The sequence below is a fragment of the Sorex araneus genome, chromosome 5 (assembly GCF_027595985.1).
Source record: "Sorex araneus isolate mSorAra2 chromosome 5, mSorAra2.pri, whole genome shotgun sequence".
NCBI lineage: Eukaryota > Metazoa > Chordata > Mammalia > Eulipotyphla > Soricidae > Sorex > Sorex araneus.
Genome location: NC_073306.1, coordinates 74888103 through 74914255, shown reverse-complemented (window position 1 = coordinate 74914255; position 26153 = coordinate 74888103). Strand labels below are relative to the sequence as shown.

The 26153-nt window shown below is 35.9% G+C and overlaps 1 protein-coding gene across 1 annotated transcript; it reads right to left on the bottom strand.

Moving 5' to 3' along the window:
• On the bottom strand, window positions 1-25458 carry LOC101549798 (calcium-activated chloride channel regulator 4A-like). Its single transcript, XM_004603624.2, has 14 exons — window positions 25297-25458; window positions 21155-21295; window positions 20848-20995; window positions 16181-16289; window positions 13474-13651; window positions 12920-13138; window positions 10617-10844; window positions 8138-8315; window positions 6158-6264; window positions 2983-3198; window positions 1994-2258; window positions 1668-1835; window positions 750-992; window positions 1-416 (listed from the first exon to the last, which is right to left on the bottom strand). The coding sequence occupies exons 1-14, from the start codon at window positions 25456-25458 to the stop codon at window positions 1-3; spliced, it is 2778 nt and encodes a 925-aa protein (XP_004603681.2).
• Between the last annotated feature and the right edge of the window lie 695 nt (window positions 25459-26153).

Below are 26153 nucleotides of genomic sequence, written 5' to 3'. Positions count from 1 at the left end.
TTAAAACCCTGTCCTAGGTCTATTTGAACTTCTCCTGTTAACGATACAAATAGTGGTACTGACAATAATACTAACAGCTGCCAAAGTTCCAACCACCACCAACACCACAGTAGAAATACTAGTTCCAGAACTAGGATAATTTTCCTCTTGAAAATTATCATCATCTGCTTGAGGAATAAACATCGCTACTTGTACAGTGTTGGATATTTCAGATTTTTTACCACTATCATCTTCACTTTGAATGGCAAGGAATATGTGGGTTGCATCTTCTCTTACATTTTCTTGTTCAAATGTAAATGTTTCCTTGGAGTTCACCTCCTTCGGTCTCAGATTCTTAGTGCTTACTTGCTCGGCACCATCAAAATTGTCTTTTAGATCAAGGATATTTCCACTTTTTCTTATGATATACTGTCGAACTAAAGACAATTACAAAAAAAGTTAGAAACAGAGTATATTATACGAAATTCCCTCTTGCTCCCTAGCCTGAAAAATGATCATTTAAGCAATGTTTATCCTCGAAAGACTAGTTTTTTTATAAAAGATGAATTTTGATTTATAATCTTTGCCAGGTACTACTTCTCTGTATGAAAATTGGCAACAGCTAAAGTGGCTCTATTTTATTGATTAAAAACATGAGTTATACAGTACTTTAAAAAGCTACCAATTAGAAGCAGTTTTTTAATTTCACCCACTTTTATTCTTGCTTTTGAAATGAGAATCTTTCACGCCACATAAAACTTAATCCTTACCTTTTCCAACATCAAAATCATCTCCTGGTGCTGTCCATGTTAAAGTGATCAGATTCCCTTCACGTGTGGCCTCAAGATCTGTGATTTGACTTGGTGGGAAATAGTCAGAAGAGGAGGGATTGAAAGGATTTGGAACATTTTCAAGTTCAAATGCACCTCCAGCTGCCATTCTGCTGAAATTCTCCACATTTGTTTGGATATCCTTATCAGTCTCAGGTCTTGGTGGATTTGCTTGAATTTCTCCTGGAATAAAAAATTCCTGGTATTTAATAGACAAAATGGACAAGGATTTTTCAAAACTCAATGGACTGAATTCCTTATTATTACCACTTTACTTTCATCACAACTATATACAAGTAAAATTGTATTGAGTTTTTTGACAAAGTCATAAATGTCCATGGGTAGACAAATCTTTCTTTAGTATCCTGTCAAGGATCTATATTTAAGATGAAGTGCAACAATGAATTAATTGCTTTAGAATGAACCTTGCATGAATCCCTATTCAGTGTATGCCTTTAAATTTTTTCCCATGTGTGCTCTCTCTTATTTTTATATTTGAAAAATTTTTTCCTTGGAACCACATGTGCCAGGCTCTTCTCTTCCTCCCTATTGCAAGTGCTAAGAAATAATACTTGGAGTTCCTTAACTTTTATTTTATTTTTATAAAGTTATTCACGATAACTGATAACACTCAATATTCCAACACCAGGCCCACCATCATTACACCTTCCCACCACCATTAATTTGAATTTTTACAAACACCACTAAAGCCTGCCCCAATAGCAGGCCCTAAGTAATTTATTTTGTATTCCTTTATGAATAGTTTTCTAAAAGCTCTCAAAATGTATGAAACTTTTATAAAATAAACTCATAATTATTTAAGCCAGCACAAGATTAAAGATGTTATGAAGTACTCACCATTAACCACCCAGCCTGGTACAAATGCTGCTGTATTTGGGGGATGTCTTAAGCTTTTCTTTGCAGTTGCTCCTCCATGAACCCGTACTTTTAAATTATATCGGCCATTTTTTTTATAATTTATAAAATAACTGGAGTAGACCCCATCATTCTTTATAGAATCAGCACCTTGTTATAGGAAAGAATGGTTGAACTGCTTTTGTAAAGAAAATTATGCATCTTGAAGTTAAGCATTTGTTTATATTACAACCCCTTGATTGGGCTTTGTCTGAGATACAAACAAACACACACACACATAGGTTCATTCACAAAAACGTGTATATTACCTGAACCATTATCTAGAAGTTTCAAAGTTGTGGTTCCATCGCTTGATTCAATGATGGCTGTCACTGAGGCTCCAAGAATGGGTGCAAACCCTTGTAGAACTTCTGCATACACAACCACAGGGTTGGGGAATGTGGTTTTGTCATTATTGATTTTTGCATTCACTGTGATTGGAGGCACAGAAGGATTTGCTGCTCGAGAATTTACTGCAATAGTCAGTGTTTCATCATTTGTTTGGGCTTGAAGACTGTAAGTCCATATTCCAGCCTACATTTCAACAGATATATGATAAGTATCCAAGATCAGCTCTTTTATGTATTCCTATTTTCTAACTGCAAAATATACCTTAAATGTGTGTTGCATAATAAATAGGGGTTTGAGAATTTCAAAGGTTGGTGGGTAAAATAGGATAAGAGATGAAACTATTTGTACAAGTTATCTGTTGTTATGCATATTCAACTTTATGGAACTTTACGAAGAATAAATTTTTGAAAATTTTCCATGTCCTTGGCCTCAAACTCCACAATTTATGCTATGATAACTGTGGATAGTGACTATGAAATAATTCTAGGGACCAGAGAGATAGGACAGGGATTAGGGTAATTTCTGGCATTTAGCTAACCTGAATGTAATTCCTGACACAACAGGGAATTCTGACCCCAGAGCCAGGAACAGTTGTGAATCTCACCAAATTGGTCCAATGATTCCCATTTTTCAAAAAAATACACATTAAATAACTATGTTGTGCATTCTCTCACTATAATCTGTTATTCTGAGTTGTCTTAAAATATTATTTTTTCTTACTTCTAATGCATTAGTACTTTCTTCCTTTCCTGACACAACAATTTTCAGGACCATGTGTGTATAGCAGATACTTTATATTTCATCTCAATTTTTTAAATATGCTATAGGTATTGACACTTGTATTTAAATACAATATTTTTCAGCTTTGAAACAAATTTTTAAGAAATTGTAAATACTGTTTGATTACCTTTGCAATTCCTGGAATACTGAGATAGGCCATCTTTGAAGTTGTATCATTTGTGAAACTTTCCATCTTTGTTCCTTCAGGATCCCGAATGAAAATTAGGGGGAATTCTCTGGCCCATGTGACAAAAAAAATTGTGTCTTTTCCCACGGAGCTATCAATAATTATAGTGTCATTTATCCATTCACTTTTGTTGAGCTTTTTCCCCCTACTTTCAAGCTGTTTAAACAAAATTTTGAGTTAGCAACTAGAGAACAAATTACTTTCATTTATTTTCATTTTTTAGAAACATCGTTCTTAATTTTTGGCTTCACGACAAACTTATATATGACATACAACCTTAGGCTTTTGATTCCTCTCACGGCTGACTCTTATGACAGTTGTTAGTCTGCAAGTGCAGAAATAAGGAATCTGAGGAGTGGACAAAGTATAATAAAATGCACCTGAGCAGGGCCAAAGTCTCTCCAATTAAGGGTTTCACCATGCTTTTTCTTTTCTCAGTTGTCATGACAAATAACCACTTCAAGTATGAATTAGCTGGCATGTGTGTATGTCTGTGTGTGCCTGTGTATGCTATCATTGGTTTGCTTTTTTTTGTGATCACTTAATACTTCTTGTTGTGGCAGAGTATTTAAATAGAAATCAAATCAGGAAAGGGGGAGGCTGCTCAAGAGGACCAGCAACACTACCAAATAGTGAGACAAGCACATATGAATATTTTATTGATTTGAAATATTGGAATAAATTTTCTCACATGGTAGAGTGAGTAACTCTGGGCAGTAAACATATCCATTAAGTCTGGAATTTTTTTTTAGCAACTGTGACTTTTTATTCATTCCAATTCATAATTATTATGCAATATTCTCTATTATTTAATTCTTATTAATTAAATAATTTAAAAGATTTTATTGAATAACCGTGAGATAGTTACAAGCTTTCATGTTTGGGTTACCATCACACAATGATCAAACACCCATCCCTCCACCAGTGCACATTCCCCACCACCAGTATCCCACTTATATGTTATTTTAATGATGGGAAGTCCCACTTCTCTGCAATTCAGTCCAAAACCACAAATACTTTCACCTCTGGTAATATGAAGGATGCGTTCTAAGAGCATCATTGCTGACAAAAAAAATCTTAGTCCTGGGGGTATAGCATTATTATCCCATTAAATGTAAGTATAAAAGACTTGTTTTATTTTGCTCACCACAAAACTCTGAGAGAATTAGAAGGGTGTTACTGTATGGTAATACTATACAAAAATAACAGAATGAAAAGTAGGTTGCTTTTCTTTTGAGTTCTCACAAACTCAGATTATTGTAATATACTTCTACATAGCTACAATATTCTTCAAGAGCTATCCAACATTTACATGAATCTATATTTTTATTTCTAAAACTTTATCCCTATGATTTATTTAAATGTCTATTGGCACTTCAGATGGAGAGCAAAAACTGTCTTTCTACCTGGCCTTTTCATATGGTTCAATAAATTCATTCTTAAAACATTAAGAATATCCTACAGACAAACATATTATTTCTAGCTGATTTACTAATTCTGCTCTCACATTTTAAAATTTCTTTCAAATACTTAATTTTATTATTCTACCATCTACTCAAAGTTAAAAAGTGAAACAGAACACAAAATAATCCTTAAAATCATTCCTCTGGGAGCTGAAGTGTTAGTATAGTCAGTTGGGCACTTACCTTGCACACAGCTCACCCAGATTTGATCCCCAGAACCCCTTATTGACCCCACAGCCTGCCAGGAGTGATGATCCCTGATCACAGAGTCAGGAGAAATCCCTGAGCACTGCTGGGTGTGGCTCTCCCCACCCCTAAATCACTTCTCTATTGTCAATTTTTACTTGTTTATTTATTGATACCAAGGAATATCATTCACAACTGAACTCTGGTGAAAATGCAAAAATACTATAAATAAATATTGAAAATAAAAATGCCAAAAATGTATTCTCAATATTGAATAAAAAACAACCTATCATTAGAAAATAAGCTAGAAAGGCATTGTAATCGGAATTCCAAAATATTTAAAATATAATGAGAATGTTTTTACTACCAGATATCAACTACCAGTTACAGCTATCAGCTACCAATTATTAATGTGCATAAAAGAAACTTCATAAAATTTTAAGCTCTATGTTATTTTTATTCAGTGAGTGGTATCATCATTTTCTTAGTTCAATCATATTGAAGCACTCAGAAATGAACTTTGTTCTCTTTCAGTTTCTTCTCCACCAATTTCAAAGCTAGATCTCTGAACCAATTTTAATGTTTTGTAGGATATATCAGGCCTTCAAAACAATCTTATTGGTTATTAATCTTATTTCTGCATCCTGTGGCTTCTGTGCTCTTCTTGGTTGGAAAGTACAGGAAAATAATTCTGTTTAGGTGATCATATCTGTTTTAATGTAGATCATGACTTGTAGGTAGTCAGGATTCTTGGCATAAGTGACATGATAAAGATGGTCTAGATAGATATGAATAGGGAAATTTATAAAAATATCTTGAAGGAAACAGACTATGTATATTTAATTTGAGACATGAATTAAAAAAAAGGATCTGTGTTTGTGCAGTGTTTTAATCTGAGCGAGAGAAAATCCTGTTATTAAATATCACGAAAAGTTAGGTGCAAAAGTTGAGTAAAGAGGAGAGGAGAATGAAGTGAAAAGCCAGTGAAAATTGTCACTAAAACTAAGGTAAAAATATAGGCATGTATCTCTTTATATCTATATATAGTAATATATATAATGATTTTTTTGTTTCTTCCATTTTTAAACCCTGTTCTCTTATTCATTCATTTAATTGAATACATTTCATAGTAGTGAAGCACGGGGAAATTTTAGAAGTATGGCATTTTTTTACACATTGATAGAAAACAGGGTCATACATTTGGACAAAATCCATTTTTTGTTGGAAAATTTAACATGCTATTTATTATTCCTTTACCAAACCCTGTTTGAAAGGAGAGAGAAACTATAGACCTGCTATTTCATCACTTCTAAACTTTTGGGGGACATATGAACAGAATATATACATAATTTAAGGCTGAAAATTTAAAGTAAAAATTTACTTTATCAAAAATACATAACTAAAAACTAAAAAACTTATTTTTCTTGATTAAGACTATGTCCAAACAAAGGAATAACAACTCTGACCTGAAGAGACTTTTCAGAGAGAGGAGTGTTTTCTGATGTAAGGTCTGCGAAAGCTTCAACAAGGCCATTGTTCTCATAAGCATCAGAAGCAAAAATATGCTTTCCTCCTATAATAAAATACAAATTAGAGAGATTTATAGAATATGTGTAATTATAACTGACATCTTAGTGATTAATAACATAGCAGAGCACACACACTACAGGTTTGTATCAATGTGTCATTAGACCCCAATGAGTAAGAGAAAAGATTGATCTGAGGCACTGGCTCAACATTTTTTTTAGCTAGCAAGTATAACTTACTTTATGTTCTTCACTTACAAAAATTGTAGCTGTTTGAAATACACCAAATAATCATAAAATACAAGAGATTTTGCTGTAATTCAATGCATTAAAGCTCAGAGATTTCACACAGCGCATTGTGAAAATTATTTAAGATACAGGTCTGAAAATGTTGGCTCTCAGGTTTTTAAGCCAGTGCAGATCAATATGAGAAAACTAGAAAGATTAAGGAGATGCTAAATTAAGTAAGGTGTGCTGGTAATGAGGAGAGAAGAAATGGTAAGAATGAGACTTAAAAAAAAAGCTTATTAATTATTGGAGCCAGTGAGTGATAGTAGAGTGGATAAGTAGCTAGCCTTGCACAAGGGCTCAATCTCTGATATCCCATTAGGGTTCAGTCCCTAACATCCCATATTGTCCCTGAGCACAGCCAGGAGTGATCACTGAGTGCAGAACCAGGAGGAACCTTGAGCATTACTGGGTGTGTCTCTCAATTTCCCCTAAGCCACCCAAATCCTACTAATTGCTAAGGAGTGAGATAAGGCAGGATGCTTGGGGGAAAATGAATAAGTGACCATCAAATCACCTTGAAATGATGGGAGTATGTACAACTAAGTATTAAAAAATATCACGTATATATTTGATAGAATTAGAAATCAATCTCATGCATTGACATTCATTATCAGTATTTTCTACTATGTTTGATGAACTGAAAACATGTCATTTCATCACAAAGCTAAAATAACAATATTCGGGGCTAGAGCGAGATAATACAGCAAAGAGGGTGTTTGCCTTGTGTGCGGCTGACCCAGGTTCGATTCCCAGCATCCCAATGGTTTCCTGAGCACTGCCGGGAGTAATTTCTGAGTGCAGAGCCAGGAGTAACCCCTAAGCATCACTGGGTGATGCTTAATATGAAATGAAATTAATAAATAACAATTTTCATAAAATTAAACTAGAACTGTTACTTAGATCTGTTCACCCAGTACTACTAATTCCATTCCTCTACCCTACCCTGCAGCACAAGCCTTGATCTGATGATTTCTCATAATGCTTCATTCTCATCTCACCATATTTTTCTTATGCCCTGATTTATCTTCTTTTATGGTGTTTTTGTCCAAAAAAAGGCAACACCTTGTTTATGACTCAACTCAGAAGTCACCTCATCTTTGATGTCTTCTTTCCTGACTGTACAGCATGATAGAATGGTCTTCCTCAGACTACATTGTGCTTAATTCCTACATAACCTTATGCAGCATGAGAAGGTTAGCTGATTATGCTGTTATTTGATAAGTAGTTTTATTTGTCTCTCCAGTCAACTGTTGGGAACCTTGGGAACAGAAAATGGTTTTGCTTTATCTCTGATCCTCAGCTCTGGCAGTACCTACAGAAAGGTGGGGTGGGGTGGAGGGGACAAGGTGGGATGGGTGGGTGGGATGCTGGAACCATTGGTGTTGGAAGATGGACACTGGTGGAGGGATGGGTACCCGATCATTGTATGACTGAAAAGCAAGCACAAAATTTTGTAAGCCTGTAACTGTACCTCACGGTGATTTACTAAAGAGGGAGAGAGAGAGAGAGAGAGAGAGAGAGAGAGAGAGAGAGAGAGAGAGAGAGAGAGAGAGAAAGAAGTGTTGAGTTTTCTGCTTCTACACTTACATACTACTATTCAGGGTCTAAAATATATAGCTCATCTATTACCTGTTAGAATGCTCATGTTAGTGATAGCTTTGTCAGCGTCTGGTCCCAAAGCAATTGAATGAATGATGGTCCCATTTTCTACCACTTTGTCAACACAGTCTTTTGCACTGCTATCCTGCCCATCAGTCAGCAGTACTATTTCAGGTCCATTTACTAGGGGAAATACTGATTTAATTTCCTGTAAACATAACCAGAAGATAATTACTTACTGTTTCTAGATCAAATAGATTTGGGGAAATTCAGGGGAAAATGCACCGAGAAAAGTAAAAACATCCTAAAAGAAAAATATATCTAGATATCTGTAAGAAAGTAAAAACAAAATATATCTCAGAGTAGTAATCTTATTTAATCTTTTCTGACAACTATAATTAGTGTTTTGCTTTAGCAATGTGAACAATTTAGTAAAAGGTAAGAGAAAAAAACATTACAAATATAAGTGGTTTTCATGGCTTTAAAGTGGAGTATTTGCAGATTTACAATGTAAGAGGATTTAGAATATCACAGTTCCTAATAAAGTTCTTAGGAAACAAATTGACCAAGTCCATTCAAAGTTTTAGGTAAATAATGAATATTACATAAAATTTAAAATGTGTGAGATCATAGCTAATATTTATTAAATTGAAACTGAAAAACAGAACTTACTTTTATACATTTGTAGCATTTATATCATATCCTCTCTTGCCCCATCAGTTTCTGCACATGAGCTCAAATTAAGATACAAAGACAAAGTAGATATCTTTATCTTTTTTTACTTCTTTTTCTTTCTTATTTTTAATGTGTGTGTGTGTGTGTGTGTGTTTGGGACACATTCAATGATGCTCAGAGTTTACTCCTGACTTTACACTCAGGGATCACATCTGTCAGTACTCGGGGGACCATATGAGTACCAGGGATTGAAGCATGTCAAGATACCCTGCCACTCTACTATCTTCCAGTCCCTTCTTTTATTATTTTTTACTGATTTTTTTTCAGATCACATCCAGTGAGTTAGTTTATTTTGACTGTGTGTAGGCAGTATGGTTTCTTCATTAATGTAAAGAACTGAATTAAAATTTAAAATCATATTGAGCACTCAGTAAGAAACTTAAATAAAGAGATGAATAGCAAAGGTAACTAATTTATTTCTTAGTTCAAGAGAAACAGTCATAAAGTTACTTTTCTTTTTTTTTTTTGCTTTTTGGGTCACACTTGGCAATACACAGGGCTTACTCCTAGATCTGCACTCAGGAATTACCTCTGGCAGTGCTCAGGGGACCATATGGGATGCTGGGAATCGAACCCGGGTCGGCCTCGTGCAAGGCAAATGTCCACCCGCTGTACTATCACTCCAGCCCCCATAAAGTTACTCTTAACTGAAAAAATTTTCCAGGTATTTCATACTGCATGAAATTTCATTCAAGAATGACCTCCAAACCTGTTCCGAGATCACTAACCTGTTATCACACATCACACAAATTCATTTCATTTGGGGAGTTGTATTCTTAAAGCATAAATATATGTGTCTGATAATTAAAGCCCTTGAGCATCTTTCTGTTGTTCTTAAAGATAAATATTATTATTATTATTATTTTGCTTTTTGGGTCACACCTGGCAATTCGAAGGGGTTACTTCTGGCGTTCCACTCAGGAATTACTCCTGGCAGTGCTTGGGATGCTATGGGATGCTGGGAATTGAACCCGGGTTGTCTGCATGCAAGGCAAACACCATACCCACTGTGCTCCAGCCCCCAAAACATTATATTCTTTAAGCTTTGATATATATCTAACCATTTTACAACATTTATCTGCAAAATGCATTTCATATATTTGAAAAAGTTCACAGACCACTACTAACTATCATTTCTTGGAATAAACTAGTCTTTTTACAACTCTTTCCCAAAGAATATTGCATGTGCTCTCTCCCTGAACCACTGATTTGTCATCCTTCAAATCTTAGCTGGAATGTTACCTTCAGTGACATTCAGTGAAGTGAAGTAAGCTTGAGTGAAGTGTCCTGAGCCTCTTCTTGCCCTATCACATCATCCTGTTTGGTTACTTCACAAAACCTTGTGCACAATACATACTTATTGTTCTTATGTATACTTTATATCCAATGAAATTCTCTAGTATTGTAAACCAGCATTCTTCAATTACCCATCTATGGACCAATGTTGATCCACAGGTACAGAAGGCTTGAAAACCACTGATTTATTCCCTTGGTTATGAATGCTGTCCTATGGGTCAGGATGAAGGACAGGCAAAGTCCACGGTGTAAAAAAGGTTGGAAATAATGTTGTAAACTAATCAAAGTAATAATGGAAAATTTCCAAAACAAAAATTTCTAGTGACTGCTCCCCCTTTGTGCTGAGTCCTATCCTTTTTAGGATTATGAATTAGAAATTACATTAAAATTAAGATTCAAGTATGTGAAACAACAGTTAACATTAAAATGTTTTAATTAAATATAAAAAGAAAAACTAATTTGCCACTGTGATTTTTACCTGGTAAGCCGTTTGAATTCCTGAGCAAATGGAAGTTCCTCCATTAGTTTTCAGAGGTAACGTTGCCGAGAGTCTCTGTCTATCTTTTTCACTTGTTATTTGGGTCATATGGCTTTTAATATAACCAATATCATCAAAAGCAATTATTCCGACCCAGGAGTTTTTTTCAACAATCTGCATCAGGAAATGTTTTGCTGCTTGGTTCATTCGAGACAGACGATTATAACTCTGAATTATAAAGAACAAGAAAAATCATCAAATGGCTTTCAACTGGAAAACAGTGACAGATTACATGAAATGAGTAAACACCCATTTTTTTGTTTAGAATTGTCTCTCATGAGTAATTGATGTTATAGCATTTTTAGATAAAGTTAAAATAGTTATGTGTGTTGTGGAATACACACTGTAAAATAAATATTAACTAGAACTAATTCTTGATTCTATAATTAGAAATTGAGGGCAGTCATAATGTCTAATTATCATTGAAATACTATGTTTCAGTTGTTTCAAAATGAAACCAATCACCAAGTTTCATAGTTTGAAACTAGAGGATAATGGAAATCTACTCACTAAATTAATACATTTCTCTGTCCATTGAGAAATAGGCAACCCCTAAAATAAAACATCCCAGTAGCAGATATTCTGAGAGACCCAGTTGCTATCTGTCCCATTTTCTTTTCTACTTCTAACCTTCCTTCCATCAGTTTCAGACAATGGATTAATTGAAAAATTTGGGGTGAGCATGGGTATCCCATTAAGATGTACATCTTTCTTCCCTAGGTGATTGCCCTTGTTCTAGATCTGTTTGTTGCTTTTTTTTCACTCCAGTCTATTAATACCAATTAAATTTGGTACCTCTTCCCAACACATGCCCATTTGTTTTTCTGAACTCTCTAGAACCAAACCACAACAAGAAATTTCTTCTATACCATATACAACTTAATTTTGTTGTTCAACTAGGCTCTTCCTGCACCCTACCTAGGGAGGGGTGCTTATGCTTATCTTCTCCCAATAAGAAACCTCATCTTTCCTCAGTAGTATTACCCAGACTGTTTTCTGTTGGTATCTAGTTCTTTCTTGAGCTCTATGTTGTTATGGAAGGTTTTCTTCAGCGGTATCATTCTCTGCTTTTTCCAGTAACTCTCTTTTATTAAATATACTATTCCTGATCTTTAGAACATTATGTTATGTCTTAAATGTGCTCTCTTTCTGGGTGCCTTATGACATTATGCATGCTTCATTTGTGGTACATTCACTTCAACAATTCTTTTTCAGTCCCTATATATCATAAGATCTGTTCTAGACAAAAGAGATACAAATAGAATAAGATAACTTTTCAAGTTTGATTCTGAGTCCTAAAGGAACCCCCAGTCTCCTTTTAGGAGATAAATGTACAAGTTTACACAGTGTGTTGTAATGGGTATTTGCATAGGTAGTTTTGGGAGATCAGAAAAAGAACTTTTCTTACTCCAGTTTGGAAGACAAACTCATATCCTGGATTAATTGGATGCCTGCCCTAAACTCTGACAGATGTATAGAAGATAATCAGGTGACGATAGAAGGAGAGAATTTTTTTTCTAACTGTGAACTCTTCTGAAATAAGAGTTTCTATTTCTAGAGTCTAGCGCAATGTGTACATTGTACTGAATGTGGGTAGAAGGAAGAAATGACTAGATCTAGCCATATCTTGCTTATAGTCTTTTTGTTCGCAGACCACAGCCAATGTGTTCAGGGGTTACTCCTGGCTCTAGCTAGTCACTCCATGTGGTTCCAGGAATCAAACCCTGACCTCCTGTATGCAAAACATGTGCTCATCTCAGTGAGCTATGTCTCCATAAGTATTGCTTTTTGTCTATTTCTTTGCGAGCAAAGAAGTCATATGATAATTAATTCCAATAAAATAAAGCCCTATTAAAAATTCTATGATCTTATCTCTTGACTTTGAAGGAAACTACAAATTCACTCTTTTTTAATGTCTATCAAGTATTTCCAGCATAAAGGGGGCAAGATCAGGAAACATTTCCATATTTCAATATGTCGTTCTGAGCTAACAAAATATTACAGAAGGGTTTCAATCAACTCCATTTTCTAGAAACAAAAGACTCTTGTGGGTTCTGTCGTTTCAACTCTACCACCAACCTTTTTCTTCATTTCAGAATTCACTGATTCTCTTGAGGTCATGATTACAGAAATTGATTGCTAGCATGGAGCTTTGGACAAAGCAGATACAGGATATAGTGCTGAGTTTTTAGGCTTTGATACCTCTGCCTCTATGTCCATCAAAAGTGGGCCGACATACTTACGTTCATGCTTCCAGACTGATCAAGAACTAAGCACACAATTCTTTCACCAACCCTCAGCAATGAGAACACAGGCAGAGTGGGTGGAGCCAACACAGGCTTCGTGTTTTTAATATCCTCAGAAGTGCTGATCACTTCCCATGTACTTCTCGAATTACACTTTTTATTTTGTAGATTTGGAGCTTCCTTGTTATGGTTCTTTTTATTACAGAATTCAACAACCTAAAAGTTGAACAAATGAAAAAATTATATACAATACATTAAAATACAACAAATATGAATTTTATTATTTACATTGTCATCTTATTGTTTACAACTATAAAATCCTTCAAAACACCCTTTGTAAATATGTAGTCTCATGAAATATAAAGACTTACAATATCAAGACAAATTTTTAGTAAAAGTCGGAAATATTAGATGAATGCTTATTATGTGTTAGTAAAACTCTGTATTAATCCATGTAGTCTTTCAGGTTACCCTCATGGATATTTTATAAATACAATAACATACAATTTGATTATAAATATGCAACTTGAAGTGACAGTTGGTATACTTACAGAATCTATAGCTTGCATAAACATTATTGATGTTTTTGCAGTTTGCTTTTCATCAGGGAAGAACTGACAATCTTTTTCATATAGTTTTGTGGTAGAATTAAATCTGCATGGTTTAAGTACATGGCTGCCTCCTAGATGCATATAAACTCTATTTAACCCAGTAACACCTTTGGAGCACCTGAAAAATATTGACATTAGCCTTTAAATCAAACCAATCAGCCATTGGCACTTAAAAAAAAACTCTTGTATTTATATTTAAATTGATTCTTATATTAAAGTTTTGTTTTTATAACATTTTTTGTTGTTGTTGAGTAACAGTGTAGTGCTTACTTCATGATTATGATATACAAAGTTATTACCCTTCCACCACCACCAGAGTGCCAAGATCCTCCACCAGGATTAATTCAGATTGTATATCAACTCATCCTGTTTGACAGTAAAGTTTCAGTGTCTGTATAAGAGAAGTTATACAGACTTTCTTCTGGAAACTGAGTCAAAACTTTTAATTCATTTATTTGGGGGCACATTAGGACCACACTCAATAGTGCTCAAGGGTCCTCCTGGCACTGTGCTCAGGGATTACCCCTGTTACTCTCAAGGGAAACATTGGTGCTGGCAATTGAACCAGTTCCCTGTGGACTCTCCCTCAGAGTCCACCAGAGGAAACCTTTAAATGGTTTCCCCGTATATGCACACGTTTAGTTTGCTGCTGGCATGAAAGCTGCCTCTGACCAGGAAGGCCTGGCATGTGCCCTTAGAGTAATGTCTCCAGGTTCCCAGTTCCAACAACTTTCTAGTAGATTTATGGTGGGAAATACGTTGCGGGTATCTAAACTAACTTATGAAAACATTTCTTCTTGGAATGACTATAGCTTCAAGTTTTTTGTAGATTTCAAAGACGATATTCCCAAAAGAATGGGAACTGCGATGGGGAGGCGTTTTGATAAAGGTATATATGCATGAAATTGGCCAGTGGTTACAATATTTTTATTGTAAATATATTCCATGTTTCCAATGTTATTCCAGTTCAAACAAGCAATTGAAGAAGCAATTCCTCTAGCAGGGAGAGAGTACAGTGTGAGGACACATGCTAGTCCTTCCTGGGCTCTATTCTTGGTGCCACTAGGTCCCTCAGTCACTTCAGGTAGAAAGCAGTGCATTGAACCACAAGGTTAGTGGGCTGAGAATCACAGGTGTGGCAACTGAGTACCCCTAAGTGGTCTGAGTAGCACTTGTAAGGCCCTCTTTATTTCTCCCCGCAGAAGAAGAAATAACTTGATTTTATTTACTCATTTAGGGAGTTAGTCTCCTTGCATCATATGTATTTCTATTGCCTTCACTGAGGCATAATGATATTATACATATTTCATAGTAAGGAAAATTTTTTCTTTAGCAGACAATAGAAACTTTGAGAAAACATGGTAGAAACATGTAAAATTATTCTAAGGTGTCCTAAAACAACTGCATTCAGGTCAGTGAAGTCTTCATTATAGTCCTCTCATTTGTTTTTCCTTTTTTACCCAAAGTCCCAAACCCTAGCAGTGCATTTGAAATTGATTAAATTGATGGTTCCTGTAGTTGGATTTGTTTTAATTTGCCTCTCTTGCTCTTAGAACTAGGAGGACTGTGTTTCATTACCTGTGATGTTAGACAAGTATTTTTCATTTTTAATTTCTTTTTATTTCAGATGCTTTGTAAAAAATTACTGGTATGTGACAGTACTAATGTACTAAACATGAAATGTTTACTGTCTAAAATGTTTCATGAAGGGGGCTGGAGCGATTGTACAGTGGTAGGGTGTTTGCCTTGCACGCAGCTGACCTGAGTTCAGTCCCCGGCATCCCATATGGTCTCCCAAGGACTGCCAGGCCTAATTCCTGAGTGCAGTCAGAACTAACTCATGCATATCGCTAGGCATGACCCAAAATGCAAAAAAAAAAAAAAAGTTTCATAAGGACAGCTAGCATCTTAAATGGGGTTATTTCATAATAATTTGTAATATTTGCATGTTTCTGTTCTTGTTGGGGCCTGGGTGTCCCAGGCATTGCTCAGGAGCCCTTGTGCCCCTAGGCCAACAGTTCAGTGGCCTGGGCCTGAGGCTGCAGTGTGCTTGGGCCCTGTGGTGCTGGGGGTACCTGGGTCAACAGGCTGGTGCTGGGAGTCTCCAGGGCTTTATTTAGAGATGCTTGGGGAATACATGAAGCTGGGGATTGAACCTAGGTCTATCGAACCACTGTACTCTCCCACTCCTTAAATTTGCAATGTGTAGATAAGTTCTTAAAAAATGAACTTGATAAATACAAAGAAATTTGCATTTGGCTTCTAAAGCTGTTGATGTTTTACTCAGCCCACAGTCCCCATTACTTGCTAGTCCTTCTTATTCATTCTTTTGTAATTCAATTTTGGTCTTCTAGCATATAGTACAACATTTTCCACAGAGCACAATTTCATATTGAGATATGAGATCTACCAGCTATAGTGGAGAGGTACAAACATATGTCATCCAGCCTACCAAATGTTCTTGAATTTATGTGTAATTTAAATGGTCCACCAGCTTTTTTAAAATACATTTACTAAAATAAAATAAAATCAGTTTTGGTGTACAGCCTATATGATCTATGGTTAAATGAAAATAATTAATATTTAAAAGGAATTTTAAAAAAGAAGCAACAACTAAAGTAATTTAAGAAAATGTAAATGGTCATACCTTGTTGCTTCAATTTTCTTGTTTGAAGCAGCATAGAAAGGCTCATCCTCATTGTATTCATCAAACACTCCCCAACGGAGGTGAGCCCATTCATGGACAAGCAATCGACCTGTGAAAAAATATTTCAAGTATATATCAGAATTCATGTGGCAAAAGTAGTTGATCAAATATTTTTTAATTTTTAAGAAAATTTTGATGTTATGGCTTTAAATAACCTAAATAGGTTTTTTAATTAAAATATCATATTACATTATATGTAAAGTTTTATTATTAAGTATATTATATTTTATTTTACTGTATCACTGTCATCCCATTTTTGGTCAATTTACCTGAGAAGGCACCAGTACATCTCTATTCCTCTTAGCCCTGAGATTTTAGCAGTCTCTCTTTACTGGTCTTTCCCAACGATTGGAGACTCTTTCAGGGTCAGGGTAATGAGACCTATCATTACTGTTTTTGGCATATCGAATACACCATGGGTAGCTTGCCAGACTCTGCTCATGTGGACAGGGTACTATTGGTAGTTTTCCAGGTTCTCTGAGAGGTATGTATATACTGTCATCCTGTTGATCAACGATTTGCTCAAGAGGGCCCAGTACTGTCTCCATTCATCCTAGTCCTGAGATTTAGCAGCCTATCTTTTTCATCCATCCCAACGGTGCTGCATTAGAGACTCCTCAGTGTCAGGGGAATAAGACCCATCATTGGTACTGTATTTCGCATATGAATATGCCACAGGAGCTTACCAGACTCTCCTGGGCGGGCAATAAACTCTCGGTAGCTTTCCAGGTTCTCCAAGAGGGAGAACTAGGCTATCAGATGTTGCATGGTTGCAGGGAGCTTGGTTTTTATAGTTTCTGGATGTTGGCTGTTGATTGGATTATGTGGCTCTAGGGACAGTATCTGGGTGTGACTGCCTAGCTACTAGAAAATGGAGTATCTTGGTGGAAGAGGCCCAGTCCTGATCCAAGCCGCCAAGGAGGTCTTGGCCCTGGGTCCCACATACTTGGGTTCCTATGCTGGTTCCTTCATGCATGAGACTCGCATATATATAAAATATATAATTAAATATATGTAAATTAAAATTAATTAAATAAAAAATAATATATATTTAATTTAAAATGTTGAATCAATTAAATATTTGCTTCATATGTACTAAGGGCATAGAGACTGGGCTTGGTTCTTAGAGAGATAAACATCTTAGATATTTAAAATTATTTTGGTTCTACAAAGCTCTCTCCAACCAACAAAATAGGCAGATATGCAATATACTAGTGACATTAAAATTTCTGACAGTATCAATTAAATGTTAAAAATTGTCTATATATATTTCTTAAGGGTTTATAATTAAAAATATGGAAAAACATAGCCATAGACTCTATATAATAATAATTTCATAAATGTCTAAGTGAAGTAATTACTTGTTCTTAAATATAATCATTTATAATATAAAAGTTATTAATTATATATATTCAACACCATCTTTGAAATTAAAAGGTCAGTATATAAAGTTTCTGACAGGGAGAAGTTTAGATAGAGGAAGTCAGAATAAAAATATTTTCCTAAGGTTTATTACAGGGTAAATGGAAGAATAAAGGTAAATTCATTAGCTTAGACATAGAAAAAAGGTGGAATTTTAATCAGTAGTAGAAAAATAAATAGCAATGGAAAAAGTTGGAAATGATATCTGTTTTGTTGCAGTGTATTACTCTAATTGCTGAGCTCTGAAAATAAGAGGAGGGAGGTGAATAATATCATACAAAAATCACATGTCAAACTTTTTAGCTTTTGATACTCAAAAAGTGTTTGGTGGACTAGTAGGAGTACCAACATTATTACCTGGGAGTTTACAAGAATTGCAAAAAAAGAAAAAAAACAACCACAGAACAAGAATTCTCATACTAACATGTTCCTAAGTGACTCTTCATGTTAAACTTCAAAATCACTTGTTTAAGGTTTCATACTTGAATGGAGCCATTGTAGTAAACCGAAATATATAAGAGGAGGGGGGACCCTATATCAGCTACTAAAATAGGAATTTGATGAATTTTAAGACAATTCAAAATTGCCTACCCGTGACTTCCCAGTGCAGTCCCCTCTCAAATTTGCTTTGTTCTCAGATTATGACTACCCCAGCTCCCATTCCCACCTGTATTTGCAGGCTGTGTAGATAGAACCTAAGTGTAGACATTAAGGTGGGTGCTGCAGGATATGAATTATGAAATTATCTGAGGGCACTAATCATCTCAGTATTTGTGCATATCAACTCACCATGTTGTACACCTTAAATATTTAGAATTTTAATTTTAAAGTGCCTGCTCTCTTAGAATTCCATTCCAGTGTACATCATCTTCTCACTTTCCATTTGTCCCGTTCTCAGTTGTAAAAGCTTTTTACTCTGTATGTTATTCGAATATCTGCTTTGGTGGCAGCCTCTAGTCACAGTGAAATGCTGTCTAGACAGTCCAATTTTCTTTGGGGTATGTAACGTTGGGCTGGAGCGATAGCACAGCGGGTAGGCTGTCCACCTTGCACTCGCCTAACCCGGATTCGATTCCTACACCCCTCTTGGAGAGCCTACAAGCGACTGAGAGTATCTCGCCTGCACTACAGAGCCTGAAAAGCTACCCATGGCATATTCAATATGCCAAAAACAGTAACAGCAAATCTCACAATAGAGACATTACTGGTGCCCACTTGAAGAAATTGATGAGCAAGGGGATGACAGTGACACGTAATCTTATCATTTTTAGCACAGATTACATACATCTTTTGAAGACATTCTTATTAATATTACTTTGGGCACTATTTTGCAGAATCTGACTTTTTTTCACACACAAATCAGTCACATTATGGCAGTTGCAGGCAGAGCTGGAGCATATAGAACGCTGTCAGTTATGGAATAGGTCTGACGTCGGCACAGAAGTTCAATTCCTAACTCCCATACAAGTTGTGAGTTGAAAGTGGCCATAAATTTGAAAGTAGAAATTTTTTTCAGTCAAGGTATATTTTAATGAATGGGAATGAAAAGAATAACTAGCGAGCATCCAAAACCTGAAGTGTGGATTGAAAAAGAGAGTTGAAAAGAAATAAGTAAAAGTTTTGGGGGCTGGAGCGATAGCATAGAGAGTAGGGTGTTTGCCTTGCCCGCGGCCGACCTGGGTTCTATTTCCAGCATCCCATGTGGTCCCCCTAGCACCACCAGGAGTAATTTCTGAGTGCATGAGCCAGGAGTAAACTTTATGAATCTCTGGGTGTGACCAAAAAATCGAAAAAAAAAATAAAGTTAAAGAAAAAGAAAAGAAATAAGTAAAAGTTTCATTGAGAAGTGTTGAGGCTTCCTTGAAGCTTGAAATGTGTGTTTTGTGTGATTTTTTTGTTGCGGTTTTGTGAATTTTTGAAGAAATCTTGGAAGCATATTAAATGAGCCAAATAAAACTGGCTGGAATTTAGTACTAAGGATTGACAAATTGAATCAAAGAAAGATAACAATAGTGAGGAATTTGAGAATTTTACACTTAGAGTTGAAGTGACTGACTTTACCTGACATGCCAAGTATGAAAAATGTATAGCTAGAAAGGCTTAAAGGGACACAGGTGACAGGAGGAAAAACAGGGTGATGTTTAAGGTACAGAGGGGAGAAAAAGCTTGTGATGTGAGGAAGGAGATTTTAAGACCAGGTGGGGTAGAGTTCCCAATAAAGTTGAGGACTAGGGTGAGCTGACTGTTCAACAAAGACAAGGAGATTTAGAGAAAACTCACTGAAGGGGCAGTGGTAGAGGGAGAGGTGCAATTGGGGTATGTGGACTCATGAAAGTTTTTTAAGCAGTAGTGACATGTGATTATCACCTTCTTGCACAACAAGTTGCATTTTCATAATAAAAATAAAATGCTTTACTTCTTTTGAACTAGTGACATTAACATCTAAGTTGAAGAAGATAAAATTGCCATTTTTGGGGGTTAGAAAGGATCATTTGCTTGGAAAATTCATCTGATTCAAACGAATAAGCTGAATAAAAATATCAGCCACTAATAGTACCTGAACATTTCATCCTGTCCAGAAATATGTATGTTGGCTGTTTACAGCTTATCACATGCTGCCTTTCATGGAGGCAGCAGATGATTAATTATTGTCCAGTTATGTAATACTGAATTATTCAAGTCCAAGAATGCCTTGAGAAATACATTTATAATTTTCTCCCCTATATTCAAATTTCCATAAACACTATGCTGAATAAAATTGCATGAGTTGCCTGATATTCATAATTATTTTGAAATTCAAAATTACTCTATTCATGATTTTTTAGGAAATAAGCACAGAAAGGCTAGGACACTTGCCCAAGGATACACAGTTTGTTTAACAGAAGTTCACTGTCAATGTCTGTCACTGTCTTCCCATTACACATTGATTTGCTCAAGTGGGCACCAGTTATGTCTCCATTGTGAGACTTGTTGTTACTGTTTTTGGCCTATCAAATGCACCACGAGGAGCTTGCCAGGCTCTGCTGTGAGGGCCAGATACTCTCAGTAGCTTATAGGGCTCTCCAAGAGGGGCGGAGGAATCGAACCTGGATTGGCTATGTGCAAGGCAAAAGCCCTACTGCTGTGCTAGTTTAAAATTATACACAGCTGAAGTTTTACTCAATTTTATTGACTAGGACTCTTACCTGATGGTCCGTATTCATTTTGCTTGTTTCCAAGTAGAAAATCAGGTGTCAAATGAATGTATTCTCCTTTTTCTCCACACTGTGAAAAGTGTCTGGTGTAGGGTTCATCTCTGCCTGGCAATGCAGGTGGTGCAATTATGACAGTAGCCTGAGAGTATAAAATGATTTTTAAACATTAGAAATGAAAATGCTAATATGTAGTCTGAAACACTCTGAAATAATTCATTTTCAGTAAAATTGAAGAGCAACAGAAAAAATATATTTTTTCAGAAAATATAATTTCTAGAGAAGTTTTATTGAACCTTACATGTTTGTAACTTTCACGTCCTGGCCTCATATATTGAGGTTTTGATTTCCAGGTGTCTGGAATTAATATATTCACATTTTTAAAATATATTCTGTTTTCTGTGGCTTTAAACAGGTAAGCAGAAGCTTCAGTCACCATGTCCTGTTATTAAGGGGAAAATATAACATGGTCAAATGACATAAATTAAAGGAGCAGGGATTCATGACAGACATTTCCCAGTTTAAAAGCAGTGAGAAAAGTAGAATCTCAGGCTCACAAATGCTACTCTGTCATCCACATTTTGCTACACAAAAGTTATTTCTTGATCTTGCACACTTACAGTTTTCATCATAGAAAGATAATATATGAATTTGGGTGCTTTCCTTATACATGGCCAACCCTGGTTCAATTCCCACCACCACATATGATATCCTGGCTCCTTCCAGCAACCAGTGAGTACTCTTGGATATGGCCCAACTCTCATTCCCCCTGCCTCCTAGAGCTCTCAATGTTTCATAATCCTTCATCAAATGCTTCTGTTTCATGTTCAGAGAAAGTTTATGATATGATAAAGACATAGAATTTAGAATCATCTCCTTGGTTCTCATACTGGAATTAGCACTTTTTGGGTGATAGATCTTGCCAATTTCTGTCATGCTTGAAACTCAATTTTCCCATGTATTAGACCATTTTGTAATTCTAGGGATTGAACCCAAAGTATCACAAGGCAAGTGTTCTACACTGAGCTATATTTAACCCTTATTATTTACATTGAAGGATAATATAAGAATGGAATAATTTACCTCAATTTTTTATCTCTAAATGCAAAACTGAGGTTATCAGGAGGGTGGGATAGTGGGGGGAGGGATGGGCAAGTATAGGGGTGACTTAGGTGGACGGTATTAGGCAACTTAGTGATGGTGGAGATGTAGTAATTTTGTTCATCAAAACCTCTCAAGATAATTCTATTGTAGGGGCTGGAGTGATAGCACAGTGGGTAGGGTGTTTGCCTTGCACGCGGCCAACCCAGGCTCGAATCCCAGCATCCCTTGTGGTTCCCTGAGCACTTCCAAGGGTAATTCTCGAGTGCAGAGCCAGGAGTAAACCCTGTGCATTGCCAGGGTGTGACCCAAAAAGCAAAAAAAAAAAAAAAAAAGAGATAATTCTATTGTAACCATTTTACCAAAACAATAAAAAACACATAAATGTGTAACAAATTATAAAGTACTCTAAATATATGCAATCATAAAACTGGTTGATATCATTACTCTTACTTTGGGAACTCAGAAGACTTTAAAGGCTAACAGAGTTAGGGAATGTAAATGTAAGTAGTCTATGGGGATGAGTCACAAGAGAGATTATGTTTATTATAATCTCACCCTCTAGGAAAGCCTTGCTACCATGCAGTTGCATGGGGAGTACATTATACAATTCTGACCCTTTCTGTTTACTTTGTAGTTTTTATAGCTCTGTGCAACTTGGCAATTGAAGAATTTCACTATTCTCTATCAAAGCATTACTGTGACCTCTGGAGGTGAAATATGGTGACCAATAATGGTTCCCAGGAACTTTTCAGGATGAATTTCTAGAATTTCTTTTCTCTATTTTTTAGCTCTCTCTTTCTTTCTCCCCTTCTTTCTCTATGGATTTAGTTGATTTTATTTACAACTTTGCTTTTATACATTTCCAAGCATAGAACAATTACAGTTCCTCACTTTTGAATTTCAAAATATGTAAAGTGAAATTTTATTTTATTTTATATTTAGGGTTTTCATGTCACACGCATCAATGCTCAGGGGGCACTCTTGACTCTGCCTCAGAGATTAATACTGGTGGTGCTTGGGGATGAGATGGGATACCAGGGATCAAATTTAAGTTGATTTTATGCAAGGCAGGTGACCTATCCATTGCACTATATTTTCAGTTCCTTAAAATGGAATTTAAAAAATCAAATGAGATAACACAAAAATGCAAAAATTAAATAAATATATGAAAATTGATTTATAATATGCAGGCATTTACTGGGACATATAAAAATTTAGAACAGTTAATCAGAATAAATTTCATCAAATTTAGCAATAAACTATATATATCCTCACCTCCCAAATCTATCTCACCTCCCAAGCTAGAGGTTTGAAAGATTTTGTTAAGTACTCACTGGATATATGATTTAAGTTTAACCAGCCTTGACAGTCTTAATAAAAATGTGGGCTGTTTGGCCAGTATGCATTTGCAAAGCTAATATCTCAGTTTATCAAACATGTTGTGTATCAAACTCTTGTCAATATTCACACAGAACAGCTAACTGTTCAGAGATAAAACACAAGTAGTCATGAAAAATCCAACCATTCTCCAAATTACCAAATCCTTAGTGGCATCCCAAGTATTAACCAATATGTGTAGTACAGGTGTGTGCCTATGCATGTATGTGTACAAACACCTATACACACACCCATAGTATTGGGTATAAAAAGTACTATGTATAAGTATTGCTGGATATAAATAGTACTGGTTATAAATAAATGTTCCTGAAAACATTTATTTCCAGCTGAGGCTATGACTCCTGTACCTTGGGATCTATTTTATTGGTCAAAACTGAAAAGTAGTGCTAAAATATCATTATTCTCAAGACAGAATTTAAATGACTTGTTCCTCAGTATGAAAGCTTAAGCTCTTGAGTATAGAAATGGTTATACGGTCAGCCAAATAAATAAATTTTGGCCAAGTGATTCTGCTAACACCTGGGAAAACTGCAGTGCCTTCTGGTGGTTCTTATTTTCCTTACTGTCCATGTTCAGGTTTCACTCGTGTTGAATCCACAGAATTTGATGGTCACTTACTTAGTCAGACCTTCCTTCCAACAAGGCCTATTTTCTTCCTATTAAATTTCTTCTTAAAATTCCTATAATGTCTGAACTGGGTCAAGAAAATGAAGACATTGACATTTCTGAAAACAAGCACCCTCAAGCCGAAAGACACAAGAATAAAAGAAATAAGGAAAAATGGACAGTCGACATCTCAAGAAATAATGAAGAATTAATCCAGTATAAAAATTATGATTTAATAATCCTGCTAGTTGAGGATAATTCAATTGATGATAATTTCATATTTTCCAAGTGATCAGGCCAAAATCCTTAAATTCTTAACTTGTATCTTTTTCATATTCTCCCCTAGCACATGTACACTTAAATAATCTGAAAAATTGTCCATGATATCATCAGAATATGTTCAGATCACATCATGAGTTCTCTCTCCTATAATATACTGACCCTTACTCACTATCACTTCTCATTTGTAACAGCCTCCTACCCGTTGTCCTGATCCAGCTCTATGGTCATAGGCTGTGTGACAAGTAGAAGCACCATCCTCAGGGTTTTGTCCGTGTTATAGGCAACGGCTGCTGTACGTGCAGCAGAGAGCACACCCCTCTCTGCTCAAACACACCCTGTTCGTGGATTCCTGTGACACTCCGAGTCATTCTAGTGACCTGGACATTGCACCCTCAATCTGCTCTGCCCACCCTTCCACCTCCTCATTCTGGTTGTTTCCCAGATTATACCAAACCAGCTCTTACATTCATGCCTCTGTTCCTTATCCCTTGTTGTCAGTGGGCTTTTATTTCATGCCTCTCAGCTATCAGCCTCAGATACTAATCTCCAAAGCGAAGCTTTCCCTTGCTACCAAACATGAAATGTAACCGTACTCTCTCCCTTCACCAGCAATGCCAACATTTTCCCTTCCCTTTGCTGATTTATTTTTCTGCATAGCAATTTTCTATCATCTGCCCTGCTTTTTGTTATCTATTATTATCTATAACCTGAGAATAACATGCAATGCCCAAGAGCCAGCACTTGAAAAATCCCATAGTGTCCCCCTGACTATCCAGAAACATTAATTCCATAAGTATTTGTTTAGAAGCAGAGCAATTCCAACTGCCGAGGTTACAGATGACAAACTGAGGCTCAGGAAGAGGCATATCTCGTATTTGTTTGGTTTTCAGTGACAGAAATCAGAACCCTTTCTTGGTCCTCTAATTCTCATGGCCCATTGCAGCATTATTTTCACTGCATCATGCTGCTTTTAAGATCTTGGAGTGTTCAAAAGTCTTTCGAATAATAATCACTAACATGTTTTCTTGTTCTTAATTTAAGCAGAAGTCTTACCTGTATTTTTGTAATTAGCGTTTCATTTTCTGGCACCTCAGGGTTTATAGCAATGATAATACCTTCATAGCCATTGTCTTTCAGTTCAATCAGGGAAGATTTGCAGCCCCCAAGCAGGTATAGGACAGAGAGGAAGACAAATCTTCTGAGTATTATTCCCATCCTTCCTGTCTCCTCTCTCCTCTCTTGAGAGAAGAGCCACCTTCTACTTTACCTTCTTTCCCTCATTTATATATACTTATTGATAAGTATTACCAGGTGATAATGGGTGTGGATCATACAAAGTTCAACATGACATATATGAGGAACTATTGTACTTTAGACACATATTTTGTTGTATGTCTGAGTATTACAGTAAAGGTGACCAGAGGCAAGAAATCAGGTCATTTTAAATAAAATAATTACATGTTTCTTATTAAGAAAGATTTTTTTCAATCTGGAGCAATAACATAGTGGGTGGGGTGTTTGCCTTGCATGTGGCCAACCCAGGTTCGAGTCCTTTGTCTTTCTCGGAGAGCCTGGCAAGCAACTGAGGGTATCTTGCCCACATGGCACAGCCTGTCAAGCTACCTGTGGCATATTCAATATGCCAAAGACAGTAACAACAAATCTCACAATGGAGCCAGCTTAAGCAAATTGAAGACCAACGGGATGACAGTGATGCAGTGATGTAATGGTAGTCTATTGGAGACTTTCTTCGGTGCCTCAGAGCCATCTCTATCTATAATAGGTATTTGAGTGTGTGTATGAAGAAAATATTTTTCAAATTAACAAAATACATACCAGGTTCAAAATTAGCTGATTTTGAATATGTTAAGAATATTGTAGAATAGGGACATGGCAATGATTCTAAAGTT

Coding starts and splice junctions, on each gene's coding strand:
- LOC101549798 (XM_004603624.2), bottom strand. CDS start 25,458: ATGGGAATAATACTCAGAAGATTTGTCTTCCTCTCTGTCCTATACCTG. Junction 20,996..21,154: donor GACGTGAAAGTTACAAACAT/GTAAGGTTCAAT, acceptor TTATACTCTCAG/GCTACTGTCATAATTGCACC. Junction 13,139..13,473: donor TTATGCAAGCTATAGATTCT/GTAAGTATACCA, acceptor TTCAACTTTTAG/GTTGTTGAATTCTGTAATAA.